Source organism: Carettochelys insculpta, chromosome 28, assembly GCF_033958435.1.
Source record: "Carettochelys insculpta isolate YL-2023 chromosome 28, ASM3395843v1, whole genome shotgun sequence".
NCBI classification, from domain to species: Eukaryota; Metazoa; Chordata; order Testudines; family Carettochelyidae; genus Carettochelys; species Carettochelys insculpta.
In genome coordinates, this window is record NC_134164.1 from 13,725,148 (window position 1) to 13,745,206 (window position 20,059).

General features: G+C 47.8%; 1 protein-coding gene across 4 annotated transcripts in view; it reads right to left on the reverse strand.

Moving 5' to 3' along the window:
* Positions 1-2,020: 2,020 nt before the first annotated feature.
* GPATCH8 (G-patch domain containing 8) overlaps positions 2,021-20,059 on the reverse strand; it is a 114,258-nt gene continuing 96,219 nt past the window's right edge. For all 4 annotated transcript variants that reach the window (XM_074978848.1, XM_074978847.1, XM_074978849.1 and 1 more), the window contains 2 exons: positions 8,671-8,801; positions 2,021-8,232 (listed from right to left, as the gene is read on the reverse strand). In XM_074978848.1, the coding sequence (XP_074834949.1) occupies positions 4,365-8,232; positions 8,671-8,801 (3,999 nt within the window). In that variant the 3' untranslated portion in view covers positions 2,021-4,364. The remainder of the gene's footprint in view (positions 8,233-8,670; positions 8,802-20,059) is intronic.

Here is a 20,059-nt window from a genome sequence, read left to right on the forward strand (position 1 = left end):
CACCGGAAAGCCAAATGCCCTTTCCAGTACCAATGTAATGAACAGGGAAACCAAAAATTCTTTCTTCCTACACTCTTCTATCCTCTTTCTTCTCACTTTCCAATGCAGTCAGGGCCCTGTATTACTTTCAGGGATCACATGCATGCAATAACAGCAGGTGAGACACTCAGTGGATGGCCAGCTGAGAATACACCTGGTCTTAGCAGTATAATGTGGGGTGAAACAAAAAATTCCTTTTTCCTGCACTTTCCTATCCTCTTCCCTCCCACTTTAAAAAACAGCCTGGGCCCTGGCCTTCATCTCAGGGATCACATGGCAGGCAATGATGGGACGCGGGACAAGTGGCTGGCGAGTTGAGAATATAGCTGCTGCACCTGTGTTGGCAAAGTAATGTGGCAGAAACGAAAAATTTCTTTTTTCCTAGACTTTTCTATCCTCTTCCTTCTCACTTTGACGGTCTCCACCTCGCTTCCAGGGACTGGGAGGAGAACAAGGAAAACACAATGGGGGAAGATGGTGTCGAGATAGCTTCCCACAACGCACTACAGCAACAGTCGATGTTAGCCAACTTGTGTGGCAGTGACAACTTGACTTTGTGGGGAGCTGGGTGGAAGTGAGGAAGGTCAAATCGAACTAACTCCCAGACTAGAAAACGGATATAAATCCCTTCAGATTCCCCCATAGTGCAGCTGCAGCCTGACAGATTTATTAAGGCTTCTGTTGGTTAATCTGTGAGGCACCACAGGACTCCTCACTGCTTCTCCCCGTCTGGCAGTCCATATGTGAGGGGCCCCGGCAGGTCCAGCAGGGATCAGCCCAGGCTTCGGGATGCTCCATTTTTTTTCTGCCTCTTCAAATTATTTCCCCCCTCCCAACCCCCTTGTTGCAAGTCTAAATCTGCTCTTCCATGTATGTACCCTGCAGCCAGCACTACCCCCACACCCACCCCATAATCCACATTCTTCCTGAATCTGCTTCTGGAGTTAATCCCACCCTCTCCTCCAGTTCCCCTTCCCCTCCATGAACCTGTCTTCTGCCTTTACCTTTCCCCCTCTTCTAAGTACTCCCCAAGGACCCATCTCTAATCCTGCCCCCTTCCTTCAGTCCCCTCCCCCTGGCACTAACTCTGCTCTAACCTCCTAATCTGCCCCAGAGCTAATCCCAGCCCATAGCCTGGTGCCTCTCCCCCACATTCTGCTGTCTGACCCTGGCTGTGTTCTTGGGCCTGTCAGTTAGCATGGAGGGGGTCTCCAGCAGAGAGCAGCTGGCAGCTTCCTTCTGGAGGCAGCCCTTGTCCCTGAGGCAGTGCCCAGACTTGGAGGGGAAGAACCCCCAGCCCGGCTCTGCAGGGTGCTCCTCCTGGCCCAGTGCATTGGGGAGCTGTAGGAGCTGAGCAAATACCAGGGCTGGATTAAGATGGTCCTGAGTCCTAGGTCATTGTGGCATTGGGCTCCATATCCCCATCTGTCTGCTGTACCTGAGGAGCATTGGTGGGGCCCCATCCCTGGGAGTGGCAGCAGGGCCTGCTCTTCTCTGCTGATGCAGGATGATGGCCCTAGGAGGGGGACCATTCTAGCCCCAGGGTGGAGCCTGCTTCCTGGGGTGAGGACAGGTGGGGTGGGGGGCTGCTGCACATGCTTTCACCCGTCTCACGCACATCTCCCTAGGGGGCCGGGCTTGGTGCAACCCCCCAGGGCAGTCATTGGCAAAGTGAGCATCTCTGGACTGCTACTGGCCCAGGACCATCTTGCAGGTGGGCCGGAGGCTCCAGACTAACATTAGATTAAGCATCACCTGCAAAGCTTATCTTGTGTTTGGGAAGAACTACACCATTTTTCCACAAATCATTGGTTTATTAGAAAGTTTTTTTTCCTCCCTCATTGTACAGCGCATATATATATATATATATATTTATTTATTTATGTCTCTCTTATGTGACAAAGTTACATACAGGCTGTATATGCTTGTTAAGGTTAATAGGTTAATATTTTAGCTGTATTCTGGATGTCAATTCCTGCCCCCCACCCCATCCCCCTCACCCCCACTGCAGTGTGTAGGTGCCAGGACACACCTACTGAATCTAAAAGCTAATGAAGCTCAGCACTGAAACATTAATACCGTATCTGCTAAATATTTACATCAGTGAAAAGACTGAGTCCCTTTCTTTTGATGGGTAGGTTTTGCCAGTGCTATTTGTTCCCAATGCAAATTTCTCTTTCTAAACAGCCAGGACTCTCAGGTGTCCTAGTCTGAATTTGCAGCCCAGTGTGCTCGGTGCTGCAGGTTTTGGAGGGGCACAGGAGGAAAAGGAAGAACAGAAATACTATTTATGCTTGTAGGCACAGCCTGCTTGTTGCTTCATCTCGGAGCGTGCCTGTCTGCCAGCACACAGCATGGAATCTGGCCCCGCTTCCACTCTAGAGCACAGGGAAACCACCACGCCCTGTACTGGGAAGTGGGATTCCATACTCTCTCACTTGTGAAAAATGAACCAACCAGAGCGATTGGACTTGAACCCCTCCAAGCCCAGCAGGAGAGGAGCTCCTGTTTTAGGCCAATGCAATGGGGCCAGCTGGTCAGCTGAGGGACAAACTTCCAGAGTCAGTTGTCTCTAAAGCAAAGGGGCTGATATGTGAACAAATGAAGAAATGTCATCAGAAAAATACGCCAGAATTAGTTATCAACCACAAAACCACTCCAAAAATAAAAAAGGCACATTTTAAAGCAAAAGGTTTTTATAATTGGAATAGCGGGCTTGTGCCTGAAGAACAGCTCGGAAGACACCTGCAAGTCAGTGGTTCAAACCCAGAAGAAACATGGGCATTTTGTTCTGTATGGGACTTAGCCCAATTTCCTGACACTTCAGTGTTAGCCATCCAAGTCAGGTTCCTATGACGCTGGCAGCTCAGCTACAGACCCAAGCATGAAACATACAGCTACATTGCTTCCAGCTGAACAGCATCTTACAAAGCCAGCAACTGTCACCCTTCCAACCTGATTCAATTCATTAGCTGTTAGAGCCATCAGGGTCTTCAGTGCACCACGTTTATTCCAAATTTCACATTTTTCTTCTGCAAATGCTAAAGAAAGTTTTTTTACATTTCATAGTAAATAAAAACTTCAAAAATACAGGAGTTTGATAAAATATACATGCCTAGTCATTTTGTAACTAGCCAAAACCATAAGTTTAACCTCTTCAAGTGTCTTTCAACTACTGCAAACATATTTACACAAAAGCCACCAGAACAAGTACCACTAAAAGAACTGGCTGTAAAAAATATTATTGCAGTGTACTACAAATATGTAACCTTTTCATGAGCTACAAAAAGCAGCATTTTACGTTTACAGAGTTCAGTGCAAGTCTTTACCTTTAAAAAAATCCTATAAATTAATAAAGAAACATCAATATTACAAAGGAAAATACATTTTACATTTTCTGGTTAATTTCTCCAGACATTTATTGTGTTCCAGTCCTTCATATTGCTTCAACTCAGGAAGGGATTTCTCCTTTCACGCTCAATCAGATGCCTCTTGTTACAACACTTCAGAGGGACTGCAGTGTGAGACACCTCTCAAGAGTACAGTGGGCAAAGCCCAGATCAAAGCCCCAAGCCAGCAATCTGAAAGCACCTCCTGGGTTCACACAAAAGGCTTTAGTTAGCGCACAGCCCTCACCTGGGAGCAGGCTGACAAGGCAGGAGAGAGAAGTGCCCGAGCTTTGAACATACTGTGCACTTTTGTTCAGTGAAACTAACACTGAATCCTATTTCCACCTCCAGTGCTTGCAGCACACAGTGCCGTATGTGACATCAGATACCACAAAGTCTTCTGCAAACCAAGCCAAACCAAGAGTAGCACTGCCCTTCCAACCAAGGCCGCTTGGCAAGCCACACAGCTGTCAGCTCTTGAATGTTTTACACTGATTACTATCAGGGTTCAGTCACGCAGCCAGTTCTAGTTAGCTGACCTCAGTACAAGGACTTGAGACAGCCATTAGCCAGAGTATGGAACCATGTCTAATGTACAAGAGGGCAGATGAATAAGGACATTAAGAATACAGGGAAAAAACATTTCACAAACCATTTTGTGTGTCCGGATTTGAGATGATTCGCCTGGGCCATGATGGTGCTACATAAAAGTTCTCTCAGACGTGAGACAGTCCCTATGAGCAAACGCACGCACAGGACACGCAGAGAAGGGCGCTGCCGCCCAGCCTGTGTGGCCTTCGGGCCCGATCCCCCCCTCCTTGGTGGTTAAGAGTGAAAGGAAAAACTCAGATCTCACCTGTCAGCTGGATCCCTTCACCCCCTTTCTGACACATGCAAGCCTCTGTTCTCTGAGGTCCAGCTGCTCGCTCCCTCTCTTCATGTGCCATGACTGGGGGGGTGCTGTAAGTCTTGCCCTGAGAAAATGGGGTGCAGCAGAGGGTGCAGATGTAGAGCTGTTGCAGCTGCAGCAGCTGCAGGGCGAGGGGCAAGGAGTGTGGGGTACAGAGCAGCATGGGGGACGGGGTGGAAGGTGAAGGGCCCTGGATGAATGGCAGAGGCAGGGATGATATGTATGGGGTGGCTGGCTAGAAACGTCGCAGGGTGCCCTGGAATAATGGAGTGGGTCAAATGGGACAAGGAAATGGGGGTCAGGTGTGGCTGGGGGATGTGATGAACCTGTGCCAGAGGCTGGGGGTGAGGGTGGGGGTGAATGCCGATGGCGGCTGCGGCGGCGGCGGCGGCGTGGTGCTGCAGAATGGCGTGCTGCACGGTGGTGATGGAGGTTGCAGACGCAGCAGCTGGCTGCTGAATGTGGATCGGTTGCAGGGCAGGCGCAGCTGGGGCCAGTGCGGCTGAAGCCGGAAAGGTTTTGACCTGCTTTGCTAGAAGCTGCTGCTGGATGTGCTGCTGAGCCGCTTGCTGAAGCTTACTGTACTTCTCCATTTCTTCCGGCGTGAACGTGATGGGCTGGCTCTCCAGGGGGGCCAGGGAGGACTCATCTGCTCCTTCCGGCTCCCCGTCAATGCTGGGCTCCCCACTCTGGGGCACATAGCTAGGGAAGTGTTCAACATCTGGGACCAACGGCAGCATGCTGGCTTCTACAGGGACCGGCTGGTTACCACTCTCCACCGGCTCTAGCGCATCTCCCTCACTGGGCTCAGGGAGATAGCTGTGCGGCACAACGAGCTCTGCAGAGCTGTAGCATTCAGGCAGCGTCTGCGGCTCAAGAGAAGCCGGTGGCGTTTCCACAGCAGGGTCAGCAGGTTTCTGTTCCTCGGGGGGTTTGTCCTGCAGCATCATCACCACCTCCTCCTCCAGCGGAGGCTGGCCTGACAACTGACTGTCCCCACTACCCTGGGAAACATCCTCGGTCTCTGACAGCTCCTGTTCCTCCCCTCTCTCGAGTCCCGACTCTTCAAACCGCTTTGCATTTGGCTTTCGGATTGTAGGCAGCTTCCCAATTAGAGGGAGAACTGGTTTGTTCCCTAACGAGGGAGGGAGCTTAGGGCCAAAATATCCCTGTGGAGGATCTTTGAGCTTTATCCCCACCTTGTTCGCCCCTGGCAGCATTTCTTCATTACCACTGGCTTTCTTCTCCGTCTTCCTGGATTGAACCTTCTCTAGCAGAAGTCTGGCTGTGACCGAGTTTTTCTCTTCCGACCCACCATCGCTGTCAGGTGCCTTCTCCACAGCAGAGGTACACGTATGCGGGGGGAGAGCGCCAGCTGCCTGTGCTTCATCTCCTCTGCCCTCTTTTTTCAAGGACCCTTCGCGTCGGCCTGCTCTGAAATAGTGAGGAGACTGCGAGCGGTAGATTTTGGACCTGATGAAGTCTCTTCGCCCAGGTCTCCGGTCTTCAGGGCTCTCGTGGTCTCGGGAGCCCTTCCTGGAGAGGGACCTCTGTGAATGGCTTCTTGTGCTACGGCTGCGGTCTCTGCTGTAACTCCGGCTCCGTTTCCAGCTGTGACCAGTTCCACTTCGACTTCGCCTCTTGCTTCGACTGCGGCTGCAGCTGCTGCTCCGTGTTCTGCCCCGACTTCTTGACCTGGACCTTCCCCTGGTATGGGTGCGGCTCCTGCTTCGACTTCTAGACCTGCTTCGACTCAGACTGTAGCCATCCTCTGAGGAGGAGTACTTGCGCCTTTTTGATCTGTGCTTTGAGCTGTTGTAGTCAGAATCCTCTGAGTCACGAGACCTCCGTGACCGACACCTTGACCTGTCACTGTAGTCACTATAGCTATCGTCCGAGTAACTTCTCCTGCGACTGTACCTACTGTGGTCGGAAGAGGCATCAGAACTCGTGGAGTACGACCTTCGAGAGGAGCGGTGAGAAGAATGTCTTCGGCCGGATCTGGAACGGCTTCTGGAGTGGTCGCTACCAGAGTCATAGTCATCACTGTACCGGGACGTGGATTTCTGCCGGAAGTCCTTTCCATGAGAGCCCTCATCACTGTCATAGTCCCCGCTGCTCTGGCGGCTCCTGCGGCTCGACCTGCCAAGAGAAGGAGCAGAACACCGCCTCCTTGAGGCCGAGCCCAACTGCAACAGCTCAGCCTTGTGTTTTTTGCTGCTGTGCTCTTGGGAAGAGTTACCACTGTCCTCTTTTTTGCTACTAGTCCCCTCTTCTGCAGTGAGCATCTTCCGCTGAGGGCCCTGAAAGCAACGTTTTCTCTTCTGCAAGTGGCTTCCCTCTGCGCCCACCTCAGGGTTCAGCACCCGCTCTGATTCAGCAAGGAGAAATTTGCTTTTTTTGTGTTTGCGTTTTTTGCGTTTCTTGGGTTTCTCCTCCCTCATGTCCACTTTGCGGCTTTTCTCTTCAGCATCTTCCTTGCGTTTACGCTTGTGCTTGCTGGACTTTTTGTGCTTCTTTTTCTTTTTATGTTTGTGGGATTTCCCAACCTTGTCTTTTTTACTGGTCAGAGTTTTACAAGTGTCACCTGCTTCTTCCAGTTTGCTAACACTTGCTGAGCTGGACTCCTGCTTGCTCTGGGTACCAAAGACAGACACAAGTTTATTTTCTGGTTTGACAGAATTGTTGGCCATGCTTCCTCTTTCCTTGCTTTTGCTCACGTCACTAAATTCTGTGGACTGTGTATTTTCCTTAGAAGGACCTAATGTGTCTTGAGGTTTTTCTGACCCTTTAGCTTTAGCATCTTTGTTGCGTGACAGCTTAAAATCAAAATACAAGGGATTACAACTGTAGGAAACAGATGGTTCTGCCCTGGTGAAGATCAGAAGTTCTGAAGGCCACTGCAAAGTAGTGCTTTCATCTTTACTCAAAACTGGGAAAAAGGGCCCCACTGGATGCTTTGGTCCCTCAACAGCTTCTTTACCACCTGGGACAGGCTGATTGGCTTCTTCCTTAGTGTCTTGTTCTGAGGGATTGCTTTCTGTAGACTGCTTGTTCTTTTGTACACTTGCACTTTCTGGGATTCCTTTTGCTTCCGTCTTGGGTCTTTGATCTGTAAGTTCAGTTGTACTTGGCTCCTTTGGCTGCACAGTGCACTCAGCTGCCTTTTCTGTGTGTTTGCCAGCTCTGGGTTTTGGAGAATTACTCTTTTTACTTTCATGCACAGTTTTTTTGCTAGCATTTCCTGCTTCCATTTGCTCTGTGGACTTCATGAAAAGCAGGAACTGAAAGTTAGGTTTTACTTTACAATGGGCTGGGGGAATATAATGATAATATTCTGGCTCAACAGACATTGGTCCATCTTCTCGTTTCATCTTCTTTAACTTAGATAACGCACTGGCAAGAGATCCATTGTCTCTTTCATGCTGGTCATCATCTTCAATTCTGTTGTCGGGACTATTTGTATTCTCAGTCTCGCCAGTCTTCTGCAGAGTCCCTTGGTCGGAGGAGGCTCTTTCATCAGTTTTTGTTCCATCTACAGGACTCGATTCTTCCACATGGTCCTTGAAAACAGACGCTATAGACTCAAGCTTTACTGGAGCCTTCTTGGCAAATGAGAAAGAGACTCCTAGCTTCTGCAGTGGAGTTCCCACATTATTCTTAATGCCAAAACCGATTGACTGTGTTGCCTGGATTGGTGTTTGACCTGACAGAATAGTGCTACTGACTTGCCCAGCGGTCAGGACTCCTCTGTCCATGGTGATCTCTGTGGCCTGGCTAGAAGTTGTGTGGATAGAAGAACTGCTGTTAGCAGCTGAATCATTATCATCATCACCACATTCTTCATCCACTGCCACAGTGGTAGTTTTGAACATGGGCCCACTTCCAGGAGCACTACAGAATTGTTTAAAATAGAGGGAAAGGCTGATTAGAGCTTGACATTGAATTCACAGGTGGGGGTCATACCTCCAATTCTCTTTGCCTGTGCTTAATTTTTAATGCCCAGTGTGCCTGTTAGCCCAATTAAATACAGTAAAACAATGAATTTGCACCCTTTTCAAAGTAATTTTTACCCAATACTGCCACTGTCTACCATTCTTCAGTACTACAGAGCTGCTGGTTACAGCAGGTCGGGGAGACAATTGTAACTGTTTTACATAGTGACACTCCTCTGAATGTCAATGGAAATAGGCAGGTGGAGGCACAAGCCTTTCTGTTTGCAAATACATCCCTAGCAGTGTGCTCAGCTGTACAGCAGCAATAGTGAGTACAGGTGATACTCATTTCTGTGCTGTCTAACCGTAGCCATACCCAGAGACCGCTGCCACTCACCATTCAGGTTGCTTTCTCTGCTCAGCCAGCTCGTGCAGACGCCGGAGGGCTCTCTCTTGCTTCTTCTCATCTTTACGTGATCTTGAAGAGACATTGCGAGCGAATTCCCTTTGCTTGAGATCTTTCAACCTCTGTGGTTGAAATAAGGGTGAGTTGATGAAAATGGCAAGAGAGTCAGTGCCTCAGTGTTTCTGTACCGCAGCACTAGAAAGTGCATCCCCAAGCTCCCAGTAAAAGAAAACTGAGCTAAGATGGAGTACCACTATTTTAGCTCAGCAAGCCAAATGGAAAACACTGCCATCTCCCCATAGTTAAATGGACAGACAACTGTTGATCACTTTTGGCTGCTACTTCACCTCTGATATTTGCAGTCCAATCAGGTTTAAACATTTTCTTTAGCATGTACAATAAAGTTGATTTCAAAGCAACAAGCAAATTCTGGAAGGAAAGAAGTGACTTTGCTCTTCTCGCCAGATAAAAATATACTTGATTGCGTATGATGGAAGTCTTGATAGTAAATCACCAAAGAAGAAAAAGGCATTAGCTGGTACAGAAAGTTACCCAGGTACATACCTCAAAAAGCAATGTACAAATTACACTTGCAGAGCAAACTACTAGAACTGAGCTCATGAACGTGAGTTTCGCCAACAAAAAGGAAGGAACTTGTAGTCATTTTCCTGTATGTGGTCTCGCCAGTTTCTCAGCGAGCCCACAGCAAAAACAAAACAAAAAACACCAGAAGTGGTACTGGATACTGGAGAGGCACAGACTTGCAGCCTGGGATGGATGGGGAACGAACTACAACAAAACAAGTTGTTTAACATTTTCTTGACATAGGATGTGATTTTCAAAGCCCCTCAGACAGCCTGAGTTCCGCAGCTTATTCAATTTAATATGAAATGCGCTGTCCAAATCCATCGGGCAGTTTTGAAAACCCCAGTCAAGCCTTCGGAAAGAAACTTTTCTTGCTGACCGGCTTGTAGAACATACACCAATTGACCTGAGCCACAGAGACAGCCAACAAGCAGCTCTGGCCATGGTTTTCCAAAAAGACTAGTGATTCAAGCTGCCGGTTTTGGGTGTCCAAACAGACACTTGCAAAGGGCCCGATTTTCAGAAAGCACTGAGCACTCTCTCTTTGAAAATCACATCCCCATAAGGTGTGTCACACCGAGCTCCTGAAAATAGGGGCACTCAAAAAAGTCAGTGGTCACTTTTGGAAAACCTTGGCCTATAGTTGAAAATTGTTGAATTCAAGATAACCTTTACTAAAGGCTGAGTCTTGATGAGAGCAGAACTGCACAGAGATATTCTTTACATGCTAGGGTCTGAAAATCCACCCAACAGCTCACGCTTGAGGAACTGATCTGACCGAATGTAAAGTGAACATTGCTTTGTGAAAAAGATTTAACAAGGAGGAGGAATGGGGGGTGTCTCCTACCTAATAATATTAGCTAAACGTGACAACTTTACCAAATCAAAAGTGAGAACACAAGCACACAAAATTAAAAAGAAATACAGCTACAGACACTAGTAGAAGGAAACTCACTCTTGTGTTCTGTTCTCCAAAATTAGAAGGATTTGCTTTCAACACATCAGCTGAAAATGTTACATCACAAAGAAAAAAGAAAGTAAAACTATAACGAGTGGAAAAGAGAAAAAGCAAAAGCAAGCATTGCCACATGGGCTCTCGGTGCATCTGCAAGCTATTGTACAGAATGAAGTACTGATCCATCAAAGCTACGAGGTTCAGCTTCAGGGTAAGAGGAAGGGAATGCACATACACACAGAGCAACCATCCATCTGGAGAAATGGCTACTTTGACCAGGATGACGAGTTCAGCGTTTAGCAGTGGGTGGGGGAACGTGTTAAATAATGAATGTAAGTCTCTCTCTAGAGAAAGAACAGGCTATGCAACAGTTTCAGCTTTTTCACGCCTATTTAATCTGCTTACCTAAATGCTCTAGGAAGGTAAAAGTCAGCAACAGCTGGAAAAACAATTTAACTCGGTTTGATGCCAAGTTTCTGGATGTTTCATCAGGGGGTGGGAGGGGATATGACCCAGCTATTTACAGTAAAAATAAGTGGTAAATTTTCTCTTTGTATGAGGGAATGAAAGATACAAAACACAGTTCTCCCAGAAACCCTCTGCAACCTTTCAGATGTGAATATAAAAGCCCACCTTTGGAATAAAAAGCAAGCTTGGTTTAAGCACACAATTAATTCTTCCTTCAGTGTGCTCCTCAGCCCTCCCTCACACCGGCACTTTTGATTGTGAAGTGAAAAACACAATACAAAGCACTAGGAAGTGCAGTGTCACTATATTGGACTAATGTACTGTAGACTAGGTAAAGGAAGGCACTGACAACTGAATTGGATCTTCACCCATGATTTGGGCAGACAACAGTAATTACACTGCGTAAGAGCCAAGCCTACAGCATCCTAAAAAACTACACAACAATCTACTGCTTCTCTATAAGCCGAGTATCAAAGCGGTAGCCGTAAAAACAAGGAGTCCTGTGACACCTGACAGACTAACAGATTTACCAGAGCATCAGCTTTTGTGGGCAAAGACCTGCTTCACCAGATGCATGTCGATGACGTGGGTCTTTGCCCATGAAAGCTGATGCTCCCGTAAATCTGCTAGTCTATCAGGTACCACAGGACTTCTCATTGTTTTTATAAGCTAAGTAACATATCCCAATCCAGACTGTGTTCCAGATGCTGTAGATATCAATATAAAAACGTCCCTGTATTGCCAACTATTCTCAATCAGTAGGAAAGCCTAAGTAAATATTAAAGCAAAGGGAAATATTTAGTTTTACATAGCTATTACATAGAGATACATGATAAATATTACATAGTTCATGACAACTATATCTTGCGAATAATGGACAACAGGACACGTGGCCTGCTTTTTTCAAACCACCTCAGCATTGCCTGTTGAACATTCAATTTAATTCAGCCACTCTGCTATTTACTTTATTTGCGGAGTGGAAGGATGATCTAACTGCTAGCCCAAGCATTTTAAACTCTCCCCCACAGCACTGTACCATGCCATCCTTCTTCAGGGTTTTGCCAAATGAGCTGTAAAATAAGGGACATTAGTCTCTCTGGCTGACCTGATGGGTACTAATAAATCATGAATAATGCTTTCTGAAGAAAAGACAAAGTACTTGGCTATGTTCAAACTAAGCAAACCTGACGAAACTGCCAACCAATTTCACATACAAGTAACCATTGAGAAAACAAAAGGCCAATTTGCAAACCTATAAAAACAAAAACTACAATGGACTCCTTGTGCTTAAGGCAGTTTAGTAAGCGCAGCAATGTGTGGAGTGACCTTATATAAAATCAACGTGTGGAGTGACATTTTTGAGTAATTATCCAGTTAGCCATAAAAGAAGCTGTGTAAGAACTCTTTTTGGGAGAATTAACCCAAGTTGTAGCACTGAGTTGTCACGCGAAGTGGAAGAGAAGCACCTTAAGGGTGTATTTAAGTTGAATGGTTACCCAATGAGTTTTATCAGAAGGTGTCTACGTAAAAATTAATCTGTAATTATGGAATCTCCGGTTAAAAGAATAGTGTTACCGTACATTAGAAATATCTCTGAGATGACATCAAGGTTATTAGAGCTATTTGGGATTAAAGTGCACACAGACCGAAGAATACGTTAAAGAAAGAGAAGTTACTCACTTGGGTGGTAACGATGGTTCTTCAAGATGCGTCCCCGTGGGTGCTCCACATTAGGTGTCGGGCTCGCCTCGGCGCTGCAGATCGGAAATTTCCAGCTGTGTCTCATCAGGTCGTGCATGTGCCGATGCACGCCGGTCCTTGTGCGCTTTCGGTCACGTGCGCAATCTGGTTCACGCCAGTTCCTTGACCAACCGCCCCGGAAGCTCCTGAAAGAGACAAAGCAGAACTCTGAAGCAGGGAGGAACGGGTAGGTAGTGGAGCACCCACGGGGACACATCTCAAAGAACCATCGTTACCACACAAGTGAGTAACTTCTCTTTCTTTTTCAAGTGGTCCCCATGGGTGCTCCACATTAGGTGACTACCCAGCAGTGACCCCAAAAATGGAGATGGGTACCAGATTTACATGCAGCTTGCCCTTGAAAGGACTGCTGTTGATAGACGCGTATCCTCGTCCAGCACCCGGTGCATGGTCGAAGGATACGTTTGGTGAAGGTGTCGTAGGATGACCATGTCGTCGCTCTGCGGATGTCCTTTAATGCGACTCCTTTGAAGAAGACTGTTGACATCACCATTGCTCTAGTAGAGTGAGCCCTGGGCGGAGCTAGCAGAGGGGTCTTACGGAGCTCATAGCACAGTTTTATGCATGATACTATGTTGTTTGAAATTCTTTGAGAGGATAAGCCTTCCCCTTTTGATCTGGGTGCAACAGACACCAGGAGTTTTTCTGTTTTCCGGAAGGGCTTACTTCTGTCTATGTAAAAGGCCAATGCTCTCCTCACATTGAGTGCATGCAGCCGTGCTTCCTTACTAGAGGTATGCGGTTTCAGATAAAATGAAGGTAAAACTATTGGTTCATTAAAGTGGAACTCTGAGGCAATCTTTGGAATGAAGGCCGGGTGTAATCGTAAAGTCACCGCCTCCTTTGAAAAAATTGTATAGGGTGGTGTTGCCATTATTGCTGCGAGTTCGCTCACCCTGCGGGCTGATGTAATTGCGAGAAGAAAGGTTGCTTTTATGGTAAGTAGCTGGAAGGGCACCGTGGCCAATGGTTCAAAGGGTGGTCTAGGCAGTGTGTCGAGGACCAAGTCCAAGCTCCATGAAGGCGATAACGGTTTCCGTGGGGGGTATAGGTTTGCGAGCCCCTTTAGAAACTGTGTGGTAATGGGATGGGCAAATATGGTTGGCCTCTCCTCTATATGTCGGAACGCTGATATAGCTGCAAGGTGGACCTTCAATGATGATAGAGAGAGTCCGCCTTGTTTCAACTTCAGTAAGCACTCTAGGATTGTGGGAATAGAAACATCCAGAGGAGCCAATTGCTTGGACGAACACCAGGATATAAAACGTTTTCATTTCTGTGCATAAGTCCTCCTGGTGGAGGCCCACCGACTGCACTCCAGAACTTCTTTTACTCCTTCTGAGCATGTTCTCGCTAAGGCGCTGAGCCGTGGATTAGCCATGCTGGTAGGCGGAGCATTCGAGGATGGGGGTGCACTATGGACCCAACTCTGCGTGAGACTACTGGGAGGGGGAGTGGTGGGCAGTATGACATGCATAGGAGCAAGGGAAACCATTGCTGTCGATCCCATGTTGGGGCTATAAGTATTATGCATGCCTCCTCCCTTCTGGCTTTCTCTAGGACCTTGTGAATGAGCTTTGTGGGAGGAAATGCATACAACAGGGGACCCTTCCATGAAAGCATGAAGGCATCCCCCAAAGAACCTCGCCCAATGCCTGCTCTGGAACAATACTGCAGGCATTTCTTGTTTGCCACCTACACCAACAAGTCGATCTGGGGAAACCCCCATCTGTGAAATACTTCGCAGAGTAGATTGGAGTGGACTTGCCACTCATGCGTGAGAGCAAAGTGTCTACTTAGTTGGTCCACTTTCATGTTGTGGAAACCCGGCACATATATGAGGCTTTGAGCATTATGGTGTTCGCAATGCACCAGTTCCACAATCAGACTGCCTCTGCGCATAGTGCATGAGATCTGGCCCCACCTTGATGACTGATATAGAACATTGTGGAGGTGTTGTTGGTATTGACTCCGACTACTTTGCCCTGCAGGTATTTTCGGAGCACCTGTATGCATTGAACACTGCTCTGAGCTCCAAATACGTTTATGTGCATCGCTGTCTCCGCGGGGGACCACTGCTCATGTCACTGTTGCCCATGTGTGCTCCCCATCCTATGTGGGACACATCTGTTGTGAGAAAAATCGCGATTTGCAGTTGGTGGAATGGCACTCCTAACAGTAAGTTCTTGGGGTCTGCCCATCATGCCAGCGACTTTCGCACCTCCGTTGTGGGCGATACCGTTTTGTGGATGGTGTGAATCAATCATCAGCCTGTAAACACTCGCCAGCCAGTGCTGCAGGCCTCGCACATGTAGCCTGGCATTCTGCACCACAAACGTGGTGGCCGCCATGTGCCCCAGGAACTGTAGGCAGGTTAGGATTGGCACTGTGGGGCTGCACGTCATCACCTGCACCAGGGATCTGAAGGTGCGAAAGTGGGCATCAGGCAGATATACTCTTGACGTAGTAGAGTCTAGGCGCGCCCCTATGAATTCTATGTTTTGTGTGGGCTCCATCATCGATTTCTGGAAAGTGATGACTAGGCCCAGTGAGAGGAAAGTCCTTGTAGTGATGTCTATCATGCGCAGGACATCTGCCCTTGGTATCCCTTTCAGGAGGCAGTCGTCCAGATATGGAAAAATGTACACGCCCTGTCGGCGTAGGTAAGCTGATACTACCGCAAGCGTTTTGGTGAAGACTCTGGGCACTGAAGAAGGACTGAATGGGAAGGCCCTGTATTGGAAGTGCTCCATGCCCAATTTGAAGCGACGAAAGCGCCTGTGTGCTGGGTGGATTGTTATATGGAAATACGCATGTTGTAAATCGAGGGCTGCAAACCAATCTCCATCGTCCAGTGCCATGACTATGGAGGCAAAGGTAGTCATCTCGAAGCACTGTTTGCCCAAGTACCGGTTGAGAGCCCATAAGTCCAGGATTGGCCTCTGGCCCCCCGTTTTTTTCTCTGTCAGAAAGTATCAGGAGTAGAACCCTTTCCTTTGGAATTCTTCCGGGACTCTCTCCAGCGCCCCTATAAACGTGAGGTGGTCCACCTCTTGCTTCAAACTTGCCTTGTGAGAGGGGTCCCTAGGAAGGGACTGGGTAGGGGGTTTTGGTGGCGGTAGGGATCAGAAGGGGATGGTGTATCCCTTGGCTATAATTTCCAGCACGCGTTTGTCTGTCATGATGCTTTGCCATTGAGGATAAAACAGTTTGAGTTGGTGGTGGAACATATGCTGTGATTGGCAGTGAGGGATGGTCTTGGTATTATAGTCCTTGCCGTGACCGTCAAACTTGCTGTCTTGGGGCTTGCCCCGATGGTGTACGCCCTTGTTGGGGATGCCACCTGGATGCCCTATGCTGCTGTGTTGTTGGTGGTGCCCCTGATCGTAACCCCGCTGATACTGGTAGGCATAATGCCTTTGTTGAGGGTAGAATTTCTTTCTCCTGTATGCGGGGGGGGGTGGGGGGGGGGTGTACATCCGTGTTCTGAGTGTGGTCCTCGAATCCTTACTGGAATATAGGACCGAATCCGCTGAGTCAGCAAATAGTTTTTCCTTATCAAATGGGAGATCTACAATTTTCGTTTGCAGATCTTTGGGGATGCCAGACATCTGGAGCCAAGGTTCTCTGTGCATCACCACCGCTGTAGCTGTGGAGCGTGCCGCTGTATCCGCTACGTCCATGGTGATTTGGACACCTGTTCGTGAAGCTGCATAGCCCTCCTGGACTATTGCTTTCAAGACCGGTTTCTTATCATCAGGGAGGAAGTCTAGTGTAGCTGTCGAAGTTATGATTTGACAGGTGGGCAGCATAGTTAGCCATTTGCAGTAATAACATGGAAGAGGAGTAAACCTTCCTCCCAAATAAGTCCAGTTTCCTTGCATCCTTGTTGGACCCCACAGATTTGTACTCTGGTGCCTTAGATCTGTGTTGCGAGGATTCGACTACTAGTGAATTTGGTTGGAGGTGGTTAAACAGAAATTCCATACCTTTGGATGGTCCAAAGTACTTCTTATCTACCCCTTTGTTTGTAGGTGGAATGGAGGCAGGGGTCTGCCATGTATTCATGGCTGCTTCCATAATGGCTTCATCTAGTGGGATGGCTATCTCAGATGATGTGGCGGGTCTTAGGTTTTTGAGGAGTTTGTGATGTTTCTCCTGCACTTCCACAATCTGTATGTCCTGAGTGTGTGCCACCCTCTTGAAAAGCTCTTGGAACGGTTTGAGGTCATCTGGGGGAGAGATATCCCCAGGGACAATTGCCTCACCTGGGGAGGACAACGAGGCGTCACTGTGATAAACCTCCTCCGGTTCCTCAGACACCTGGTGTGCCCTTTCCCTTGAAGATTCTAGGGGGAGGTCCAATGACTCCGGGCCCATCCCCGCTGGAGAGGCCTGTGTTCTTTTTGAAGGGAGAGGAAGGATGTAGGCATGCACTGAAGGTTGAGGCGGGGATCTGCCCCTCGATCTTGAGCCCCAGTGCCAATAATGTTTGCCGTGATATGAGTGGCCATAACAGCAGGGACAGGGTCCTGGTGATGGAGAGCTAGACCATGACCAGTGCCTATGTGTATAGTGCCGAGAGGAGTGTGATCGCCTTGATGATGTTGAAACAGGTGGGGATGCTCTATAGAAGTGCTCATGTGGTTCCATTAGAGAGACCAGTAAAGGATGTCCGAGCCAGGGAGACGGTGGTTGAAGAAATGGAGAGGGAGGTCTCAGGAAAGCTGATGGTGTTGCTGCCCGCTCTGGCCTACCCATCTCGGGAGGAGAGCTAGGAGACCGTGGTACCCCAAGAACATCAGGGGATGGACTGCAGTGCTGGGTCTTGGAACTTGCCTTGCCCTACCCGTGCATTTGAAAGGCGGGTGCCATGATCTCTGGTGCCGGGGACCTCGGTGCGGTTGTTGGTGCCACACCTGGTGCCGCTGCACGCGGTTCCATGCGAGTAGGTGCCTCTGGCACCATCGGGTCCCATGCCGGGGACTCTGGTTCCGGTGTTGTCGGTGCCTGCCATGTCCGTGTCTGCAGGATTCTCGGCGCCGACTGTTTACTGGTTGGGGCCCTAGAAACTGCTCCATGTTGTGCGGCCTTTCCACTGCTTTGAGCGGCCAGCAGTTCACAGCCTTGTGCCTCGCTCATCCTGCCCACAGGTACCACTGGCAAGGATCGAGTTGGGGATAGCTTCTTTTTCTTATGCGTAGAGGAGGTTAAGGACGTAGCCTTCCTCTTACGCGGTCCTGAGGGCCCTTCCTTCTGGGACTTCTCTGACAGCTCAGGCTGGAGGGCCTTGTCAAACAGAATCATCTTTAATTTCCTTTCCCTGTCCTTCCTTGCTCTGGCCGTTAGTTTAGAGCAGTGAGGACATTTCTGGGGAACATGGGCCTCTCCCAGACAGCAAATGCATTTACTATGGCCATCAGAGGCGGGCATGGCCTCGCGGCACACCTCACGTTTCTTAAACCCTGGCAAAGACATCTCTTCCAGGGTGCTTAACTCCTTTCAATGTTAAATAAGGCAGTTAACAGCTAAACGGCTACAAAGCAGATAACGTTTACAGTCTCTAAGACAGCGAACCGCCCGAGGCATCCGCCTCCTTTTCTTATGCTTTTTTTTTTTTAAACTATATACAAGAAACAACCTTAACAGTCTTAGAAAAATGAGAGAAAGCAACTAACAACTATATTGTAACGGATTTATCTGTCTCAGGCGTTGGAGCTGGAGTAGATTCCGTCTGCAGCCATAGGCAGTTGAGAGGAACTGGCGTGAACTGGATCGTGCATGTGACCAAAAGTGTGCAAAGGACTGGTGCACATCAGTGCATGCATGACCCGACGAGACACAGCTGGAAATTTCCCACCTGCAGCGCCAGGGCGAGCCTGACACCTAATGTGGAGCACCCACGGGGACCACTCGAAGAAGAATGTTTTATCTAAACCAAAGGGTGTGGTTGGGTACATGTGTAAAACTCCTGTGATTTATAAGATTCAATGTTTAAATTGTTCCAAGCATTATGCTGGACAAACGGGAAGAAAGCTAATCACTCGTATACACGAACATCAATTGGCTGTAAGGCTGCATGACCCCATATCATTAATCTCATTACAGGAAGATAACACCAGCCACAAGTTTGACTTTAATGGTATGAAGGTGACAGGACAGGCTGGATCTAGGCAGGGAAGAGAATTCTTAGCAGCATGGTACTCTGGAAATGAGGCAATTAACCAGCACATTGATTTGGATCCAGTGTTTGAACCTATGAGATCAAAGGATAAGAGAAGAACAGCTAATGAGAGTGTGATTAGGTGCAATTGGTTTTAAACTGGAAGACACGAGTAACCAATTAAGAACTAATTACTGACAAGATCTATGTGAAAGGACTATATAAAGAATGGTTTGGAAAAATCTCTCACTAGGCACTGATGATGTTACTCCGTTTAGTAATGAAATGTCTGCAATTGAAGTTGTTGAGCTCAGCGAACTTTTTAAATATTAAATGACCTGATATAAAGTCCAACCCAGGGATGACAAATTAGCCCCTCCTTTCCAAACCAGAACTGAACTAAGCAGAACAGACGAACACACCACCAATGGATGGCCACTCAATGGAGTGCAATACTAATAAAACTGCCCATCCAAACAATGCCGCTAGGGACAACCAGAACTATCAACGTCTAAAGCAATTTAAACTTTTCAATACACAAGGCCTCACCTTGTCAACTAGAAATCTTTTCAACAATCTACCTCTTAATAAAGCAATCAATTTGCCATTCTAAAATCTAATTCTAAGGTCTCTAAACTCACACACAAGAGCATCACTCCTTCCTTAAATGCTGATTAACATAGACTTCTGTTAGGAGTGCTACTAAAGCAAATTATAATTTCATGCTGCAAGAGGATTTAAAGATATGGACATTTTTTCCTGAAACAAAGGCCTGGCTTGAACTGGCTTTCCTCAGAAGCAGAACTGCTTTCTGAAGTGCAATATATTGAGTGAAGTGCTTCAGAGTGCAAGATAGCAGGAAACCCACAGTACCATTCACTGCTTTTCTTAACCAAACTACAGCAACAGTTATACCGAGAGATCACTGACAACCCGGCCAACGAAGAAGGAAACAAGTCTCCGGGCCTTGAAATGAATGTTACCAGAACTTAGATGATGCAGCTGGAAAAGGCACTCCAACTGCTCTGAGAACATCACAAACTGAAATGCCACAGCCACCAAACAGCTTGCTTGAAGAGCGAGAACGTTCTCATCAGTGACTTAGGTCTTGATCCTGAGCCCATGGAAGTCAATGGCAAAACTCCTGTTGATTTCAATGGGTCAAGATGAGGCCCTTTCAGGATACATTTTCTAGAGCTCTATAGTTACCACAGTAATCTGGAGCATGATAAAGGAGGATGTCTTATGATACACTGAGATGCTGGCATTTAAAGCCACTAACTTACAACCCTCCTACAAAATATGCTCACATACTTCTTAAACAGGCCACATTCCTGGATGATTTTAAATTTATGCTACATACAAGATGCTGGAGATCTGCCCATCTCACACTCGTAAGTACGAATGAGTCCAGACAAACAGCTACTCAGCAGAGCGTGTAAGAAGGA